Source organism: Cyanistes caeruleus, chromosome 6, assembly GCF_971803275.1.
Source record: "Cyanistes caeruleus chromosome 6, bCyaCae1.hap1.1, whole genome shotgun sequence".
NCBI classification, from domain to species: domain Eukaryota; kingdom Metazoa; phylum Chordata; class Aves; order Passeriformes; family Paridae; genus Cyanistes; species Cyanistes caeruleus.
In genome coordinates this window covers 65483470-65502960 of record NC_141706.1, presented here as the reverse complement: position 1 = coordinate 65502960, position 19491 = coordinate 65483470, and the positions used below count along the sequence as shown (strand labels likewise).

The following is a 19491-nucleotide window of genomic DNA, read 5'->3' as shown; positions in this document are numbered from 1 at the left end:
AGGGAAATCTTGTCCAAATACAGGTTCTCCCTAGCCCAGCTCCACCCTGAGAACCCAAGAGTGATGGATCCATCCTGACTCCCCCCTTCCACAGAATCATAGAATCATTTGGCTTGGAAAAGACCTCTAAGATCACCAAGTCCAAATATCAAACCAAACCACTGGGATTTCTAGCACAGCCAAAGAAAAAGCATCAGGCAGATTCCTTGGCAGTTTCCAAGTTCCTGATTTTCCAGCAGAAAGGCAGCAAATTCAGGAGCATTTCTGAAGAGTTCAGTGAAATTCTATTGAATTATTCAGCAACGTTGTTTACATAGATTGAAAGCAAACAAACAAACAAACAATCAAAACCAGGTAGTAGAGATTTACCTGTTTTCACTCAAAAATCCATTCCACATTTTCTGTTTCTTAGTCTGGCATTTCATTTCCACTCAAATTAGGATTTATTCTTATCCCTGTCCTGCCGGCGCTGTTGCTGGATGAGTGCGCCCCGTTCCTGGCTGGCTCAGCACAGCTCCCTGGAAGGCTCCAGGTGATGGAGGATGTATTTGTAGCTCTGCCTGGAGCTGTGTAATAGAGCAAAACCCATCTTTGATGAGAGAAATGTAACAGCAGCCTCATGGGAGATGATCCTCCCAGCACTAAAGCAGCTGGAATATTCACTGCCATGGTCTCAAGAGCCTGTTTGCTGTTTATTTTAGGGCCATGGACAGAAATCACCAGGGAACAAGTCCTGGGAGGAGAAGCTGAGGGAGCTGGGGAGGCTCAGCTTGGAGAAAAGGAGGCTCAGGGGGATCCTTCTGGTTCTGCACAACTCCCTGACAGGAGGATGCAGCCAGGTGTGGATCAGGCTCTGCTGCCAGGAGACAAGGGACAGGAGGAGAGGGGATGGCCTTCAGTTGTACTGGGGGGTTCAGAGTGGATATTAAGAAAAAATTATTCATGAGGAGAGTTCTCAGGTACTGGAACAGCTGCTCAGGGCAGTGGTGGAGTTCCCATCCCTGGAGGTATTTAAGAACTGTGTGCATGTGGCACTTGGGGACAGGGGTCATTGGTGGCCCTGTCAGTGCCAGGGGAATTGTTGGACTCAGTGGTGTGGGAGGTCTTTTCCAGCCTTAAAAATCCCATGATTCTACCCACAGTAACGCAGCTCTGATGCAAATTTTCAAATCTGGCATCGGAAACAGCTCTGCCAGCTCTAACCTGCTATGAGGTCCAGACTGTGACCCCAAGGCTGGGGAATCTGGGTCTGAGGACACCCACAAATGTTACACTGCAAAAACTGTTACACAGGGAGAAAAACCACATGGAAATCAGGGTTCTGCAGGATGGTGCCCAACATCCCCAGTGACTTCCATGAGACCACCCCCTAAATCCAGGAGCCTCCTTTTAAACCGACCTTTGGTGTTTGTTCAGAAGAGCTGTGAGACTGCAAACATCCAGCTCCCAGAAAACTCCCCTGGAAGTTTACTTTGGCTGTTTCCTCCCTCCACTGGGAGCCAAAAGGACTTTGGATGCTCTGTAGGACCAGTTGTTTGCAGCAGTGGATGCCTCCCCAGCTCCCCTGGAAGTTTTCCCTGCCCTCATTCAACATCAGGTCTAGAAAGGGCTCTGGACAGGCAGCCCAAACATGGATTTTGGATGTGATAAGAATTACCTGGAAAATCTCCCAGCACCACACTCGAGATGCTCAAGTCACCCTCAGAACAATCTCATCTAGGAGAAAGAAAACATTTCAGTTCACCAAGCCCAGTGATTTTTCATCAGGATGTTTTCCTCACCACTGCAATCCCATTTTTTCCTCAATACACCCAAATAGGCTTTACTCCCTAAAAATAAATCCCACTCTCTGATACAATAATTTCTTCCCAAAGAATGCAGAAAAATCAGAATGCTTCCTGCATTATGTCAGTGCAAAAAAATTATTATTTCTGTTAAATATTACTTGCTGTCCACTATCAGCTTAAACAAATAAAATGTGAAATGACAGATAAACACTGTGGATGACACAAGTATTGAAGTTGTCAGGTCTTCAGGATTTTCTGTTTCCATCCCTTGTTGACATCACCACCCTCTTTTTTTTTTTTTTTGTTTTCACCAAAGTGACCTGCAGTCATTGATGAAATAGTCTAATAAAATATTTCTTATGTTAAAACTGAATGGTTTTTAGTGAAATCTCAATTTTCAATCTACAAATTTCAAGGTTTAAAGTGTGTTTTGAATGGAAAGTCATCTGCCTTTTCTAGAACCAAAGAATCAATAAGGATATAAAAGATCTTTAAGATCATCAAGTCCAAGTGATGTATTTTCAGTAATTATCACAGTGGTTTGTGTGGGAAGAGACCTTAAAGAACATTCAGTTCCACCCCAGCCATGGAAGGGACAACTTCCCCTATCCCAAGTTGCTCCAAACCCCATCCAACCTGGCCTGGGACACTTCCAGGGATCCAGGGGCAGCCACAGCTTCTCTGGGAACCCTGTGCCAGTATGAAGAGGAATGAAAAAAGAAAACAATGAAAGGCTATGCAAACAGGAAAAAAAAAAAAGATCATTTGAGAACTCTTCAGTCTCAGCTGTTATGCTAAAAAGTTATATTATTTTAACCGATCTTTGAAAACTTTTCAAAAATTGAGTTTGCTTCAAATACATTTATTAGACATAGTGCTTTGTCTCCAGAGCAGGGTAAAACCAACTGACTGCCTTAGGGCTGGTAGGTAGAAATCTCTTTACTTCAATTACAGCTCCAAAGAAGACTCTATCACCTTAAACAAAGAAAAAGCCATATTTTATTTAAAGAAACAAATATTACAGAAACAAACGTTAGAAACATTACAAGTTCTGAGCAGTTTCTGGATCCTGCTGAGGCAGGGATTGGGAAAGCACCTTTGCACAGTCTGGAATGGTTTGGCTTTGCACACCTGACCTTCCTAACTCAGCTTCTACTCTGGTTTTCTACCCCTGCCCATATCAGGCTCTGCCACTGCCATAGGTGTTGAAAATGCAGCTTAACAAGCTGCTGGTGTTCAGCTTTCTCGCCCTCACACCCATTCCCTTGAGTGTCTTACTCTCAAGGCAGTAGGGATGGGTAGGGAAGCCATTATTTTGCCTCTCTAAAACCACAGGGCAGATTTTGGATGTAGTTTACCCTCCCCAGAAGGATTAAGCTGCATTCAGCACCCAATATCACTGGTATCAAGGCACACAGGGTGTACCACAGCTACACAGCGCTGCTCAGGGCTGTGCTGCTGGGGAACAGACCCATGAGCAGGAACTTGTAAAAGACTGTGAGAGGGAACTCAGCATTCCTTTCAAAAATTCATAATAAAACACTTTCTAACAGACTATTTGGAGCCAGGCACTCTTTTTGCCAGTGCTCCTCGAGCTCAGCAGCCAATTCCTCAACACAGAGGGATTTCTTCCACGAATGCTTTCAGAACACAGACACTGAGAAGGCATCACTTCATCTAGCTCTGCTTGAAGGCAAAAGATGACAATCTGTTGTTTGTGGATGGATCTAAAGGCTTGGATTTTTTGGATACATTTGTGTCCTCGGATTTCTGCTCCTGGCTCTTTTTCACTTCATCTTCCTCAGCTGTGAGACGCTTTCGCTTTTTGTCTTCTGCTGAGTCACCAACGCTTCCTCCTCTTGCTTTCTCAGTCCACACCTTTGAAGGAGAACAGAAAACTACAAATTAGGCCACAAAACTCACTACTTTGTTTTATACACATTATTACTCTGATTTTAAGGTACTGAAATAATTCCTATGAAGAACTATCAGGGATTAAGTAAGGAACTATTTCCTCACTTTCTTCTAACAACATTCTCCTTCAAAACTGGACTTCTTTTGAAACTGGATATGAAACTGAAGTTCTTAATTGTCTTTCTGGAGAAATGAGAAACCCAAAAGGCCCAACAAGTTAAATTAGAACAAATTTAATCCCCAGTAAATGGAACCTGGCTATGTGACTTTAAAGTCATTCCTTTTGTTATTTGTTCATTGATTACATTCCTCTCACAAGCTTCACATTGGAAAAGCTGCTTTCTGATATTGCTTATAATTCAGTTTATATTTTCATAAATTATATGTCATAGATCATGGCACAATTCAAAACTGAAATCCATAAAGATGGACAAGAGTGGATTTTCAAGAAAAAATTCCTAACTGAAAATAACCAAGGGATTCACTGGAGGGAAAGAAATTATGAAACCCACAGAATTAGAGAATGTTTTCTTACCATCCTTTCCTCTGATGTCAGCATTCTAAATCGACTCATGCCTTCTTTTATTACTTCTGCTTCGTTCAGATCAGGATTATCTGTCAAAATGTTTGCTCTGTTCTCTTCTAGCCACATCTGGAAACCTGTCTTTGGTCTAAAGCAAGCACACAAAAAATTGTCTGGTTAAGAAGATTATAGGAAAACCACATCCTCCCAAAGCAACATTTCTGAGCAGCACCTAACTGGGTTTTTATTTTCTCAGAAGACCTCTCAGAGCAGCAGCCTCCTCTGTCCCATTGCAGGGTGCTCAGAGAACATGCTGACAAGACTAAGTCAAGCATTTTTATTAAAAACTGTGATATACATATATATATAAATATATATATATATCTATATATGGAGATTAACATTCTAGTTTTAGAATGACAAAGCATAATGGCTCTCTTCCTTTCTGACAGAGTCCCATCAATCTAAAAATAGAGCACATTCATTAGCACAGCTCAGCTCATCCTTCTCACAGCTCTCCTTGCCACTTGTTGTGGAACATCATCTGTAAAGGTTAACAAAAAGAATGCCAGTCCAAATGAGTAATAACTACCTTCATCTTCCTCAGCTAAATGAAGCCTAAATGAAACATGATCGTAATTATGCAGATTTCATGAGGATTGCAATTGTTAGGAAATACATCTGCTTCCCAGGAACAAGACAGATTAGAGCCTGAGCTAGGAAAAGATGAGCTCCTCAGGCAATTCAGGTATTTATTGACCTTCTCTTTTAAAAGGCCACCAAAATAAAAGCTTTTACTCTTTCACATAAGACCCTTAGCTTTGAGACTTGGACATTTTCTAGAGCTGTTGAAACTTCAGTATTTCCTATACTTGGAACTGACACAGCAGCATGGTTTCATTTATCAAAGGTCATTACAAGTAGTATCAAGGCAAAAATTGTTGCTTAGAGCCCCAAAATTATAGTTTGAACCCACTTATTATATTATTTATTATAGTTTGAGCTCATTTATTATTCCCTCCCACATTTTTCAAGTGGATTTACGAATGTGACAACTTATGAGCTAAACTTTAATATTCATGTTATATTTCTTTGGCCAGTCCAACATCTTCAGAAATAGAACAGATTTTGAACTTGCATTTCTATCAAAATTGGAATATGGCACTGAGATGCAAGTATCTCTCACCTTCTGTTTTCAGTGTTTTCCTGTGCAGTGACTTTGGTTTCTTGGGACTCGTTTCCTGCTTTTTGTTCTCTTTGTTCCACTATTTTTTCACCAGAATTAGATGCAGCTGTGCGAGCCTGGAAGAAGGAGGCTGCTAAAACCTACAGAAATCAAGAATAAGAATGAAAAAAAGTAAAAACACCTCACCCTCAGACAACATGTACCATGTAGCCTAACAAACTCCAAGCCTTTTCTAAAGATATAATAATCACTTGCATTAACAGAGTATCTAGTCCATCCAATTTCAGAACAGCAGATGTTTACATGATTTAAAATAAAAGCACAAGGCCCAGTACAGAAAGTAAACTGATCTTTTTTTTCTGCTGTTTTATGTGCCATCATAGTTTTTGCATTATGCTTAAATGAATCCTGCTGCTTCACTCACAGGGTTTCATACTTGGATAAAAGCTGGTAAAATTCCATTTTTTGTTCTTTCTTCACTGAAATGATGCAAGAAAGACTACAGACATTACCTGTTTGGTCTTGGGTTTGGGAGTCAGAGGCTTTATAACTGGAGGGTTCTGCTTGTTTACAGCTCGACTGCCAGATGAAGATGTTTTCTTTGAGTATTTGGTCATATTGTCTAAAATATTTACTGAGGGGGCCATTGGGTCCTTTTTGCTGGGTGACACCTAGCAAAATAAATAAATAGGTGTTTTATTTATTTTCTGTCATGTTGCTCTCCAAAGTATCTGTTATATTGGAAACTCCAGACAGAATCTGGATTTGCAGAGCATCGCAATCGACCCAGCTGCAAAATTCTTACCTTAAATGGATTCACTCGTCCTCGGCTGCTGGATGCAACCAGAGCTATTTCAGAGAGAAAAAAGAATGTAAAAATGTCTGCACTCACACATATATCCAAATCTTTGAGACAATGTGCACATTTTAGATGAGTAGAGAGAGACTTTAATAACCCTGTGAAGGTTATGCTGTACGTGCTCAGCTATTCTTAGTTATCAGAAATGCCACACAGGACCAACAGCTTAAAATACAAACCCAGAGGAAGACCCAGTATTTCCTCCACTCCCAAATCCGTTTCCACTCCTATTATTCTTGCTCAAGGGTTGGCAGGTTGCTGGAGGTCACATTCTGCCCCTGCCTGCCCACACTCACAGTTCTACCTCAGGATTTCTCACTCTGCCTTGCAAGTAATAAATGTTTCTGTGATTAGTGAAACAAATCCATTGACCACTGTTCTCATTTCTCCCTTGTCCCAAAGAATGCCTTCATGGAATAGCCAGGCAGGCACTGATTCAGCATTTGGCACAGCTAAGGCCATCAGAACAGTGTTAAGGAACATCATTAGGTGGTGAAGACAGGAATAGGGAACCTCTTAAAAACATGAGAGCAATGAGTGTGACCAGGCCAGCTTGGACAGGGCTTGGAGCAATCTGGGATAGTGGAAGGTGTCCCTGCCCATAGCAGGGGGTTGGAATGAGATGAGCTTTAAGGTTCCTTCCAAGCCAAACCAGCCCATGGATTCTGTGGGTTTGGTAATTCTGTGAATTTACCATTTGACAACACTGCTATGCACTAAATTTAATTAGTAATGAGAGAAAAAAGGATAAAAAACAGGAGCAGATATTGTGAAGAATGACAAAGGTGTCATCCTTTTGTCCTGGAATTAATGATTTACTCACCAGGCTTTGGAGTAGTCACCTCTGCTGAAGTGACACTTTTGGAGAAACTATTTGGCTCTTCTGAAGAAAGAAAGGAGTACATATTTAAATGCAATAAAATATTGTAGCATAAATTCCTTAAAAAAATCAAACCAAACAGACAAGTAAGGAAGGCTGGGCTTGAGCAACCTGGTCTAGTGGAAGGTGTCCCTGGTCTTGGCAGCAGGGCTGCAACTGGATAATCTTTAAGGTCCCTTCCAACCCAAACCATTCTGTGAGTCCATGATTACAGTAAAATTATCTATATTTTAAAGCATGACTTTTCATTTTCAGACAGTACAAGCACTTTTACAAAACTATCTGTCACCTCTACCTAGATTAAGAGTTGTAAATTTATTTCTTAAACCTTAAGCTTATTCCTTAAAGTGTACCCAGCAAACTACTCAATCAATCCAACTCCTGCAAGATTGGAGCTGAAACCAAAGCAACTGATTAGAAAGTGAGCCAGTCCTTCAGGAATAAAATCAGGCAACAGGAAAAAATCCCCCAGGGCCCCTCTAATGGATACTGAGCACAGTGCACACACAGCTGTGACACAGCACAGTGAACTTGTTTCTCTGCAGTAACTGCAGGCACAGGCTGGAATATGGAGCCACTTAATTCCTTATTAAGTCTGCAAAAGTTATCTGGATAACTCCCAGTCTGTTCAGAGAACATATTTTTTCTTACTCTCTTTATGCACTTCTGGGGTTTCTTCTGCTTCCTCACAGGCATCAATTTCTTCAGCATCTTCCACTTCTTGGTCCTGCTGCACATTCCTGCCTGGCAGCTGACCCCACTTCGTGGCAGAGCTGCTGTAACTAAAAGGAAGGAATTCAGCAGAAAGGAAGTGGTCACTAAATTCAGAAGGAAAACAAACAACAGATACCAAGCTCACTTACCTAATTTAGGCAATAAGAACAATAACATTTGGCATATGTGCATTATACCTTGATTAAACTGTGATGATTAAAGATTCATTAACCACTCCATAATTTTATTGCCAGAACACTTTGCAACAAATATAAATGCAAATATTAAAGACCTTCTGTAATCTCCATGTAAACATATATACCTCCAGTATCATCAGATTACTTTTCTGCATCCATGAATATAGACACAGATGGGAAAATGGATATATAATTTCATACTGAAGGCACCAGGTTTTAAAATTTAATCTGATTATTCTCCAAATTCCCAGTATAGTAGGATGCACAATTCTTGCATTTTCCTCCTAAAGTTTGCCAATTACCAAAATCTGTGTTACATATATGAACAAAAGGCCCATTTCTTTCTACCAAAACAGTGTTTGTGATGGATTTTAACCCTCAGAGTGGTTGAAGTTGCAGACATGGGATTAAAGCTTCCACACACGATCCAGAAGAACAAGCCAGAGTTATTTAGAAACGAGTTTTGACTGCAATTTAACACAGAAGAAGAAGGAAAAGGCTACAGATAAGTTCAGGGACTTATCACTTCCTTTTGCTTAAATAAGTCCCAAACTTCATACATAAAATTGCTATAGGAAGACATTGCTTCCAACAATATGACATCAATGAATATAAATATATATTATTATTATTAATTTAAATATGTTAAAAAACAATCCTGTAACAATTTTTAAAAAAACCACCAAGACACACACATACCTTTTTCCTCATCGTGTTATACAAAGCAGATGCAGGTAGGAAAGACTGATAGCCCAAAGAGAAAAAGAATGCAAAGCCAACCTGCAGTATGTCCCATAGTTTTGAAGAGTTTGGATTAGTTAGTAGGGAATAAGACTAAATAAAATAAACTGAGATGGGATATTGAAAAAAAAGGGATGAGTGGGGAAAGATAGGATTTTAAGATAGGTGTGAAATGAATCAAGATTGAGAGACAGAGCTAAAAAAATAGGTGGGAGCCAAATAACCAAAGGTAGGGAAAGGTGGGAAGAGAAAATTCCAGTCAGAGTAACTTAGTATTGAGCCTGCTGTGGCTCTGAGGCTGCTGGACACAGGCACACAGGAAACCAGGAGATGTTTCTCTCTGTGCTGGTATCCTGGGACTGAGGAGTCCTCACAAGACACCAACAAGGATGTGCCACCTCACAGGTATTCATTTACAATCAGAGCATCTCCAAGTGTCACTTCACCCACCAATACCCTGCAAACTGTGGGCCAGAGAGGTGCATCCAAACATCAACAGAGCAGTAAAAACCACCCCAGCTTTTCCGCCACTGAAATTCGCGTTACCCAGCGTTCGAGTGCTGTCGGAAATCCTCTTCCTCCTCCTCATCTTCCTGTGCTGCTGCCAGCTCTGAGGCTTTTTCCACAGCCACCTCGCTGAGGCGCTGGGCTAAGTTCAGCCTGCGGGAGCGGGAGGCGTATTTGATGGCCAAATTCACCACGTTGTGGGTCATGAGGTCAGCGAGTTCCACGCAGCGGAACTCGCGCTCCAGCTTACAGGAAAGCTGCAAGAGAAGAAGCCTGGGGAGTCACACACCTCAATTCCACAGCTCCCTCAAGACTCCAGGAGTAGGAATATCGTGGAGTGAATGAATAAAGACAAGCTATCAACAATCATGAGCTAAAGATCAAAGTAAAAGCTTTTTTATTTCCTTCTCCCCTCCACCCTTCACACTGATAGACAAGATTACCTGCAGCCCACCTTTTGTCAGAGTCTGAACTAGCTGGACTGCCAATCACTAGCCAGACTCCTAATAAGAGGAATCACATCAGCATTTACATCAGATGCCATCTACAAATAAACTACAGAATCATAAAATGGTTTGTGTTGAAAGGGACCTGAAAGCTCATCTCATTCCAACCCCCTGCCATGGGCAGGGACACCTTCCACTATCCCAGATTGCTCCAAGCCCTGTCCAGCCTGGCCCTTAGCACCTCCAGTCTCAGGGATAAATCTCAGGGATTTTTTCTATCATGTATTTGTACTTACAGCAAACATCTTCATAAGAAGTTCCTGCTGTTCTTTCACTGCCTGATTTTTAGCATTTTCATCAAAATCATAGCCATTTTTTGACAAGTAATCCACGTGGCTGTGAAATACAACAGAACGCCAGTACTGTTCCTGAAAAAAAAGGGAGAAGGATGAGTGTTGGAATTCAGAGAGGAAAAAACATAATGCCTAATAATTTACAATGTATTTTATCCACTTATTCTTAAATTTCCCCTTCCTCTGATAATGAGGGTGGGGGGTAGACAATTCTCTTTCAAGTCAATGCTTACGAAGGAAAAGATGGATAACAACCACACTTATACAAACTGATCCTGACAGTTGCCATATATGTTGAATTCCATTTATTTTACAGGCTTGCAGCAGGATGAAACCTACATGTTCATCAATATACTATCAAGATAGACAATTCTAGAATAAGTTCTTTTATCTGCTATCCCACAGCAAACTGGAAGTATTCCAGAAACTTAGGAGTTTACCTGAGAGACACATAAACAGAAACTATAAGGCTAGCCTTGTTCAAAATAATTATAAAGTTATTCAAAACCAGTATGTTTTCATCAGATATATTAGAATAACTTTTCTTTACCTACACACATTCCCTCAAGCCAAATTAACAGTTCTTGGCATTCTCATCCCATTATTTTGGGTAGAGGGAGGAATGGCAAACATACTTTATCAGATAAAGAACAAAACACTTAACCAAATGAGGGAGAATTCATTAAAAATGACAGCGTGTTTACTATTGAAACTTTGTATCTACACTTCTATCAAAGAGAATAAATTTCAAATAGCATTTAACTGTTCAAAGGCTGAGGTTAGAATTCTATGTTCATTTCTCTTTTGTGCATTACAGCTGAGCATCACAGGTCTGAAATATTTAAACTAATAAAAATTGAAGAATAAATACAGTTATTTTTCTAGAAGTTGTCCACAGGCACATCTTGCTTCAACCAGCCTCTAAATTATCCAAGCCAGAAGACCTGTGTTTTCAGTGATTATGAATCTGGATACTTAGTACATCTTTTAAAAATTTTGTTATGCCTAAAATAGTAAAACCCAGACATTTTCAAGAGCATCTTGCCTGGGATCCCCAAATCTGTTATCACAACCCACTAAAGAAACAAGAGTGAGAAATACTTCACTGGTCAGAAACAGATCATGTGTAAATATAACTTTGCACCAGCTTTGCCTGTTTTATTTTGTGTTCACTTGGAAACAGCTGTGAACCAAACCAGAAAAGCTCCACAATACACTGAACCCAAATAATCCACTTGTCCACGTGTTTTACTCAGGGTTTGCACTGTCCTCTTTCACAGCAGAGGTGATTAATAGGGGTCTTAGATAATCCCCACTCCAGGGACACCCGAGCCTCCCAGCTGTGGACCCCACACCATTCCATACCTCCATCTGCCCCTTCTCTGTTTCAGCTTGGCAATAAGGGAGTTTAAAAGGCAGGATTACTACAGCAGGTCGTGGCAGGGTGGGAGGGAACCGGGCTCCTTTACAAGGAATACACCTGTGCACAGGAAACAAAACACAGCCACACTCACCAGATGTTCCACATCTGAAACAGGTCTCCTAAGCAGCAAGATAATTTGAGGATTTGTCCATGGGAAAGTGGCAATTAAATGACTGGCTTAAATACAGCAATGTATTAGTATTGAGTATTATTAGTAGTATTATTAGTATTTTACAATTAGTATTTAAGACTGCTGTATTTAATGTGCATAAAGGGTTATCTTTACATGGCAAGCAAGAAAAGATTTCAAAACCAGCAAGGCACACGCTGCTCTTGTTCACACTTTAAAATCCAAATGTGGCACATAACCCACTCTGATCTTGATCTCACATAATGTTTGATTTAACAGCTGTTACAAAGAGTAAATGCAACATATTAAACTCAGAAACCACTGAATAACTGAAGGCACAGACTTATTGTTTCATTATATTGAAAGGAGTAATTTCTGGGAACAATCACTTAAGCAAACCATTGACTGGGGAAGAGTTGTGCTTCCTGCAGCACCAATGCAGCATTGACAAAAACATCTGGGTTTCTAAGCTGCTGTTTCAGAGACTTGAAAAAAAAGGAACAGGAAGCATCAGTGTTCTGGCTATCTCTTAATTAAGGCATGTGGTGTTTCTACAACAACCCTCCCCCCTCCTTATCTTCATTATGCTGCTGGCTTTGAGTAAAATGTTCTTTGCAATTCAGAGAGCAGCACTCTCTTTCTTGGAGTAGAAGGAAAAACTCATGATGAGAGACTCACAGTTAACCATCTTATCAATGTGATGTGACCTGCACATTTTTGGTGAATTTTCTAGAGGCAAACATAATGGTTTAGAGGGAGAAACAGGCAGGGAAGTGACTTTTAAGCAGAGGTATCAAATTATTTCCCTTAGCCCAAAAAAGCAGAGTATTATAAAGAATGCCACATAAGTTTAAATAAAATGCAGTCTCTCATCAAACTCTACAATTGTCCATAATTAGTAAAGTAAGAGAGTCTAAATTTTGTTAAAATATGTGAGCTAATGGTTTCTGACCTGGTAGGAAAAGGACACAGATCACTGAATAAAAAAGGCCACAAATAAAGCTTAGCAACAAAATATCCAGCATGCAGGTCACACTAAAGAGAAACAGTTATTTAGACACAGCAGTGTAACATTTTAAAAAGAAATTGTTAGCTTTCAGCTAAACATTTGAGCAATTTTGCATCCAGAATGGTTCTTCAAGGCCACAGTTTAAATATTAATATAATTTAAATCAGACAGCTCTGATTTATCTATGTCTGATGATGCAGATGAGTTACAGGATTGGATTCTTTTCAAAGTCAAAAAAGGGGAAAACGGGGTGGGGTTGGAAGATACCAAGAACCCCCAAAAACTTGTGAAAAAAAGAAAAAACAACAAAAACCATCAAAAGCAGGAGTAGATTTCTAAAAGTCACCATAACTTTAGAAAGTTTCTCTAGAAAAATGCAGTTTTATGAATGTGTCAATAAAGTGCACACACATCTCTGAGCCAATTAATCTGTTACAAATTATAAAACTCTAATGAGTTACTCAAAACCAGTTTAATAGTGAATCCTCCATGCAGAATTCTATTTGGGGATTTACCATTTGCTGTGCAAATGTAGCAGGCACCTGTTTCAGCACCAGCTGAAGTTTGCAGTTTCTCCCTGTAAAAAGGGATTGAAAAGGGATTCTCTAGGATTGAAAGCCAAGACAAACAAAGCATTTCCTAGTGAATTATCTGACCTGAGCTGCTGGGGATTTTCATGGATGCCAACGACCCAGTAATGATCATATTTCCCTTTGCAATGCTCTCTGGTGTTGCACACTGGAATCCAAGTGTTGCCAAGTCCTCGGTTCAGCATCTGCACGATTCCCTCGGAATCCACGTAACAAGGGGTACCTGTTTGTTATAAACCAGAGCATTTCCTCTCAAAGGCAGCAAATTACAACCCAGCACGATGGGACTGGTGGATACAGCTGGGAAATGATGGTTTACACGTTTCAGATACGACATCCTCACCCCCAAACACAGCACAAATGAGTTTGGAAAAGGCAGTTTCCTTGGAAAGATGCGCCACCTTCTGTCAGCCAACATCACTGCTGGTCAACTGATAAGTTCAAAATTAAAATATTTCATGGAGAAATCGAATTTATACTGCTTGGACAGATTCCCAAAGGAAATCAGCTATTATACAATTACTTTTTATGTTTATTATAAAAGGTCCTCCCAAGCTACCAACTTTAGGAGGTTGGGGTGCTTTTATGGTGTATTAACACAGTTTATTTCTTTTGGCTGAGCAGGAAAACCAGTCAGGAGAACAATGGGAAAATATTAAAGATTTCTGACAAATATATTGAAAGAATAGAAAAACATAATTTTGTTTACTGTTGAGGAGGTTGGAAGAAAAAGTTCAAGCCCTAAGATCTACAATATTGAGAGGGCATTAATTAGCCAAACTTATTCATAGAATAACAGGATGGTTTGGGTTGGAAAGGATGTTAAAAATCATCTTGTTCCACCCCCTACCATGGCAGGGACACCTTCCACTATCCCAGGGTGATCCAAGCCCCATCCAGCCTGGCTCTGGACACTTCCAGGAATCCAGGGGCAGCCACAGCTTCTCTGGACACCCTGTGCCAGGGCCTGCCCATCCTCACAGGGAAGAATTTCTTCCCAATATCCCATCTCTCCCTGCCCTCTGACAGGGAAAGATTTCCTCTTGTCCTAAGTCCCTCTCCAGTTTTCCTGTAATCCCCCCTGCAGTATCAGAATTTCTCAACACTTCTCATGCAGGTGTTTCATACCTTCAGCAGAGAATCCAACCCACACCAAATAGGATTTCCTTGTAAGAGAAAGAGGGTCTCCATGCAAAATTTGCCTTTTCTTCATTCCCAGCTCCATCAGCTGTACCCCAAGGCACTGGTCCCCATCAAACCCAGTACCTAGGGAGAAGTTATTCAATGACTGTGTTAAAAAACAGGAGAATTGGCTATATTAGTTTTGAATCAGAAATTAATTCTAATGCAGCATCACCCATGGATACCACTGTCAGACTATTTGATATTTTGGACACAGGAGATGTGCATAACAACAACTTCCTTAATTTCCTGTTGTAATTCCTTCTGGCACATCTGAACCCCAAATTTAATATATTAATTTTACTGTTGCAAAATTCTCCCCTTCCCCACAGTTTAATCTCAGAATCCCAATATCAAACACAGGCTCTGCTGTCAGAAGTCACAGATCCATGGGTTGTGATGGATGTGTTTGTAAAAGCATCACCCAGAAAAGCAGAAACACCATGAAGAAGCAGAAAACACTCTCTGGTGATTACAAACAAATTAACCAGTGTGAGAAGCCAGTGAGAGGTGAGGACTGTAAACAACCCAAGTTCAAAAAAGGGCAAAAGGAGAAAATTACCTCTGTGATAAACAACCATCAGCTGCTCTCCATGTCCTGCCATGGACACCACTGGGCCTGGGAGACTGAAAATCTCTTTTTGAACTCCTCCAACTGTGAACACACGGACCAGCAGGGCAGTGGTGGCACAGGCAGCCCAGCCCTGACCCAGACAGATGGCCTCAATCTCCTCATCCTTTGGCATATCCACAGTCCACTCCTTGTTGGCATCCCAGGAGCCAAAATGGATGCAGTGGAGCTTGCTAAGGCAGAGACAAAGAACCAACAAACATCTCAACATGAAGTAAATACAGTATCTGAAAATACACTGGTATATTAAATTTTTATCAGAGATCTCTGATGGAACTTCAGGTGGCACTACAAATTTCAAGTGATCATTTGCAAAGGTGTTGCTCTTATTATTCAAAAACTGAAGAGCCAGCTTGACCTCCAGCACTGTAGATCTGAAGCCTCTAAAGCCTGAAGCACAGACAGTTGAAAGGTCTGAGGGGAGATTTTTTAGATAGAAGCAGGTAAATATACTCCTTGGCACCCTGAATATCAGCCCTCATTAGAAGTCAGTCATGTTATGCTCTCTTTCAAAGGGAGAAAAAGATTAGAAACTTCAGTTCTTAATAATTGAAAACTGCCTATGACCAATCCACAGACATAGTGATTTTGAGAGGTTACCCATTTCCATTGAGAAAAACACTGACACTTTCAAAATCAGACAATCAAAATATAGCAAATAATACTTTTAAAGGGTGCTTTTCAACTTACCACAAGGCTGTATGTGTGAAAATAAGACAAAAGCTCTTTCTTCAAGACATTTCCACAGAAACCAGCAACAAAATACTGTTGAAATTGTTCTTAAATGCAAGAACAGAGTTTAGCTGGCCCAGCTGCTTAAATCTTTCTGTGGTTTTCATAAACTTGTGTTCTTCACACTTGAAATTATTATGGGTATCATCAAACATCTCCTTAGCAACAGTGTGAAAAGAAATAGCTGAACCCTTATGATTGATCTTTAATCTGAGCAGATTGAAAAACTATTGTTCATGTTTACAATGCCCTTTGAGCCTGCAAAGTGTGTGAAGTTTCCAGTACATATACATTTGAAAAAGGAATTTAAAAGAAATTCTCAAGAAACAAATTACATTTTTCAGTACTCTTGAAGTCTTCAAGTAGGTGGAAGCTAAAATCCTCCTTGAAAGTGGTCCCATAAATAAAAAGCATGATCAAAAGCCAAAAAGCTCAAAATTGATAGAAGCTGATAATAAAAGCCGAAATATTAGAAACAAGTTGATAGCAGCTCCCTATTATGGGTTTTGCAGAGCAAGGCCATACCTTGCAAGTTCCTCTGTACTCTCACAGGCCAGCAGAATGGCTTCAGTGGAGAGGTCAGCCATGGTGTGGCTCAGGGAGTTGGGGAGGTGTGTGGCATGATGCACAGAGGTGTCGTGGAATTCGATGTCTATGGCGTTGTCCTGCTCGTCGTTGTAGCAGCGAATGATTCCAACCGAGTTCCACACCTGGCAAAAGGAAGCACACACACCCCAAAAAAAACCAAATCACATCAAATGCCCTAAACCCATCAGATAGACTGCCCTAAACCAGCCTGCTGTAATTATTTTATCTGAAAGCAGAGTGGGTGGAAGGCTGGAAAAAGATTGAAGAGCTGTGTAATTAGGACTTGTGGTTCCTAAAACAGCTGAATTAGGCAGAAAGTAGTTTCAGTCTCATTGCTCAGCCATCATTCTCCTTACCAAAATAAGTGTAAAAAACTTGCAGATAGAAAGAAATAGTGAATGATTAACATAGAAGTCTTAACACAAAAATATCCACAGTTCTGACTTAAAAGGAATTTTTTAATGGATTTGCTAGAATTGAGTAGCACGGGTACAAACTGCACAGCTTGATTTTGTCTTAAAGCAAAGTATTTCTTTCTAAAGCAACTGAAATGTAAATCAAAGCATTATGGAGTCCTTGCATGAAAACAAAACTGTTTTCCAATTATTTAGCTTCACACTGTAAAGTATTAAATTTTTTTTTAAAAAATCATGGATTAGATTAAAACATGACACAAAATGGACAATATTAAATATAAAAGAAGCATCTAAATCTAAATAACCACACAGATTTACCATGAACCGATGCATGAGATGCACAGGAGTGGAGCCAGACTGGAAGGGCTTTTGCCTGGGGGTTGGCATTGGCCCATCATAGAAAGGCTGTTGTGTAGATGATGGTGGCAAAGCTGAAAAGCCACCAGTCTCATCATCACCATCATCCTCCTTTCCAAGAAGGCCAGAACTAGCTTTTATCAACCCAATATCTAGAAGTTAAAAAAAAAAACAACAAAAAACAAAATCTTACACACAGTATTATGACATATTATATGTTAAAAAAATTTTAAACAGTCAAGATTTCTCTGGAAAAACAAAGCAGAATATATCTGACTAGAGGATGCTAAAAGATCATTCCAGTAAAAGAGCTCTAGAAAATAAGTTCATTGTGTACCTAGTGAGTTATCATCATCATCATCATCATGAATTACTGCCCGTCTCGTATGGCCTGGGGGTTGCATAAGGTCGTCAGCATCATCCTCGTTTTCTCCAGTTTTTGGGGAAGAAGGTGGTTCAATCATATCCCCATTTAAATAATCATCATCATCTCCATCAAACAGATCATTGTAGTCTTTGGCCACTGCACTGGCAACCTACAACCAGATCAGCCATCAGCACAAAACTTCCTTTGGACATGGAATTCAAGAAATAAACACACAGCAGGGAACTTGCAAAAACAGTGTTCCATATAATTTATGACCTAAATAATGATACTCATTCAAGAAGTCATTGGTACTGAGCACCTTGTCATTTGGCTTCTCTACATCACCAATATTTTCCAACAGCCCCAGATTTCCTTCAGTGTCTGTGTAAGCAATTTGTTTATATTTAGGGTGCCATGCCAGTCCACAAATTGAGTATTTTTTCTCGTGCTTCATCCTAAAAAGAATATGAAATAATGGATTTCAGTAAGCTCCTCAGGACAGAATCTTCCCCTCCAAGAGTTATTGCAAAAAGTGGTAATTTTTATTAGTACAAAAAAGTTATATTACACAAAATAAGGTAATTAATAGGTCATCTTTAGAGTAAACAGCTGCAATAAAAATAGAGCAAGTCTTCCTTTTCTACAAAGAAAATAATTTAAGGTTTAAAAATCAGTCAGAATCATATTCTTGAAACAATAGCTTCCTGATACACACTTAGAGGACAAAGGAACTCCTCAGCACTCATTTATTCCAGAACCATCCAGTTATAGAAAGAATATTATTTGTTTCTCTTTAATAAACTGATAAACTAATCCTCTATCTTTTCCACCCTTCATCCTTACAAAAATCAACCCACAAATTATTTATATAATCTGTCTATAATTCTTAACATAGAGACTGCAGTTACAATTACATTCCTTACACAGAATATTCAGATAATTCTCTTCCTCTCCACTGCATTTAATAATACCTTTGATTTTAATTGGGGGGATATTTAGGGGTTTTTAAGAGCTTTAGTTAACCAAATTGCAATTTGTCAGTCTGTCCTTTTTGGCCTACAGGTGAGGATGGTTGACTGTCTGTTTCTAGAAAACATGTTACTGGGGGTCTGGGATGTGAGGAGAATTTGTTTCCATCAAAGCTATCCTTTAATCCAACATCAGTTTCAAAAATAATAACAGATACACACAGAAAGACAGATTCTGGGATTTGAACAAAATCCACATTCAAGTCCCTTCCCTAAGGTGCATAACAGGTTAAACCAAAAAACCCTGTAAATCTCACCAGGGCTTTTCAAGAGGCAGAGTTCTACATTTGCACAAAAACAAGTTTTACAGAAAAGACCATGAAATTCTATTTTGAGAAACAGAGATGAACTTGGGGATTTATGGAACAACACTGAATACCTCTCTATGCACTGCTGGGTTTCCACATTCCACACCACTATATTCCCATCCACACTTCCAGCTGCCAGGAACTGCCCACAAGGAGACCAGACCACAACATTCAAGGGCTAAGGAAAAAAAAAAACAAACAAATAATAATAAAAAGTGACCAATACATGCACAGCATTCCTGTTCTGGAGCTTAAAACAGACAGATATTCTGGAATTAAAAAATTGATAATCATCTTTAGCAGACCATATTCAGCCTCCCGTATATGGGCTGGGGTTAAGTTGCTCTTTTTTTTTGAAAACTATTATAAAAATGGTTGCTTTAAAAAAAACACTCTTTAAGATAGCACACCTATTTTTGTTTCAGAATATGCATCTTGTGTCATTAAACACAAACACATTTTGTTTGCTATGAGGCCAAACAAAACCCAATTCTAGACATGCAGAAAGAAGCTGAGTGTATTTTGTAAACTCAGCACTAAACATAGCAATATTTATTTTGAACTTAATACAGTCACATAAATTAAAATCCAAGGCTGTGTGTTCTGCATATTAATAACTCCAG

General features: G+C 39.7%; 1 protein-coding gene across 2 annotated transcripts in view; it reads right to left on the bottom strand.

Moving 5' to 3' along the window:
* Window positions 1–2758: 2758 nt before the first annotated feature.
* WDHD1 (WD repeat and HMG-box DNA binding protein 1) overlaps window positions 2759–19491 on the bottom strand; it is a 27230-nt gene continuing 10497 nt past the window's right edge. For both annotated transcript variants that reach the window (XM_086895521.1, XM_086895520.1), the window contains exons 9-26: window positions 18940–19046; window positions 17852–17987; window positions 17503–17701; window positions 17127–17317; window positions 16330–16514; window positions 15004–15245; window positions 14388–14525; window positions 13326–13482; window positions 11473–11587; window positions 10051–10182; window positions 9348–9565; window positions 7801–7931; window positions 7093–7152; window positions 6216–6259; window positions 5923–6081; window positions 5411–5550; window positions 4237–4372; window positions 2759–3665 (exon numbers count right to left, since the gene is read on the bottom strand). In XM_086895521.1, the coding sequence (XP_086751647.1) occupies window positions 3465–3665; window positions 4237–4372; window positions 5411–5550; window positions 5923–6081; window positions 6216–6259; window positions 7093–7152; window positions 7801–7931; window positions 9348–9565; window positions 10051–10182; window positions 11473–11587; window positions 13326–13482; window positions 14388–14525; window positions 15004–15245; window positions 16330–16514; window positions 17127–17317; window positions 17503–17701; window positions 17852–17987; window positions 18940–19046 (2691 nt within the window). In that variant the 3' untranslated portion in view covers window positions 2759–3464. The remainder of the gene's footprint in view (window positions 3666–4236; window positions 4373–5410; window positions 5551–5922; window positions 6082–6215; window positions 6260–7092; window positions 7153–7800; window positions 7932–9347; window positions 9566–10050; window positions 10183–11472; window positions 11588–13325; window positions 13483–14387; window positions 14526–15003; window positions 15246–16329; window positions 16515–17126; window positions 17318–17502; window positions 17702–17851; window positions 17988–18939; window positions 19047–19491) is intronic.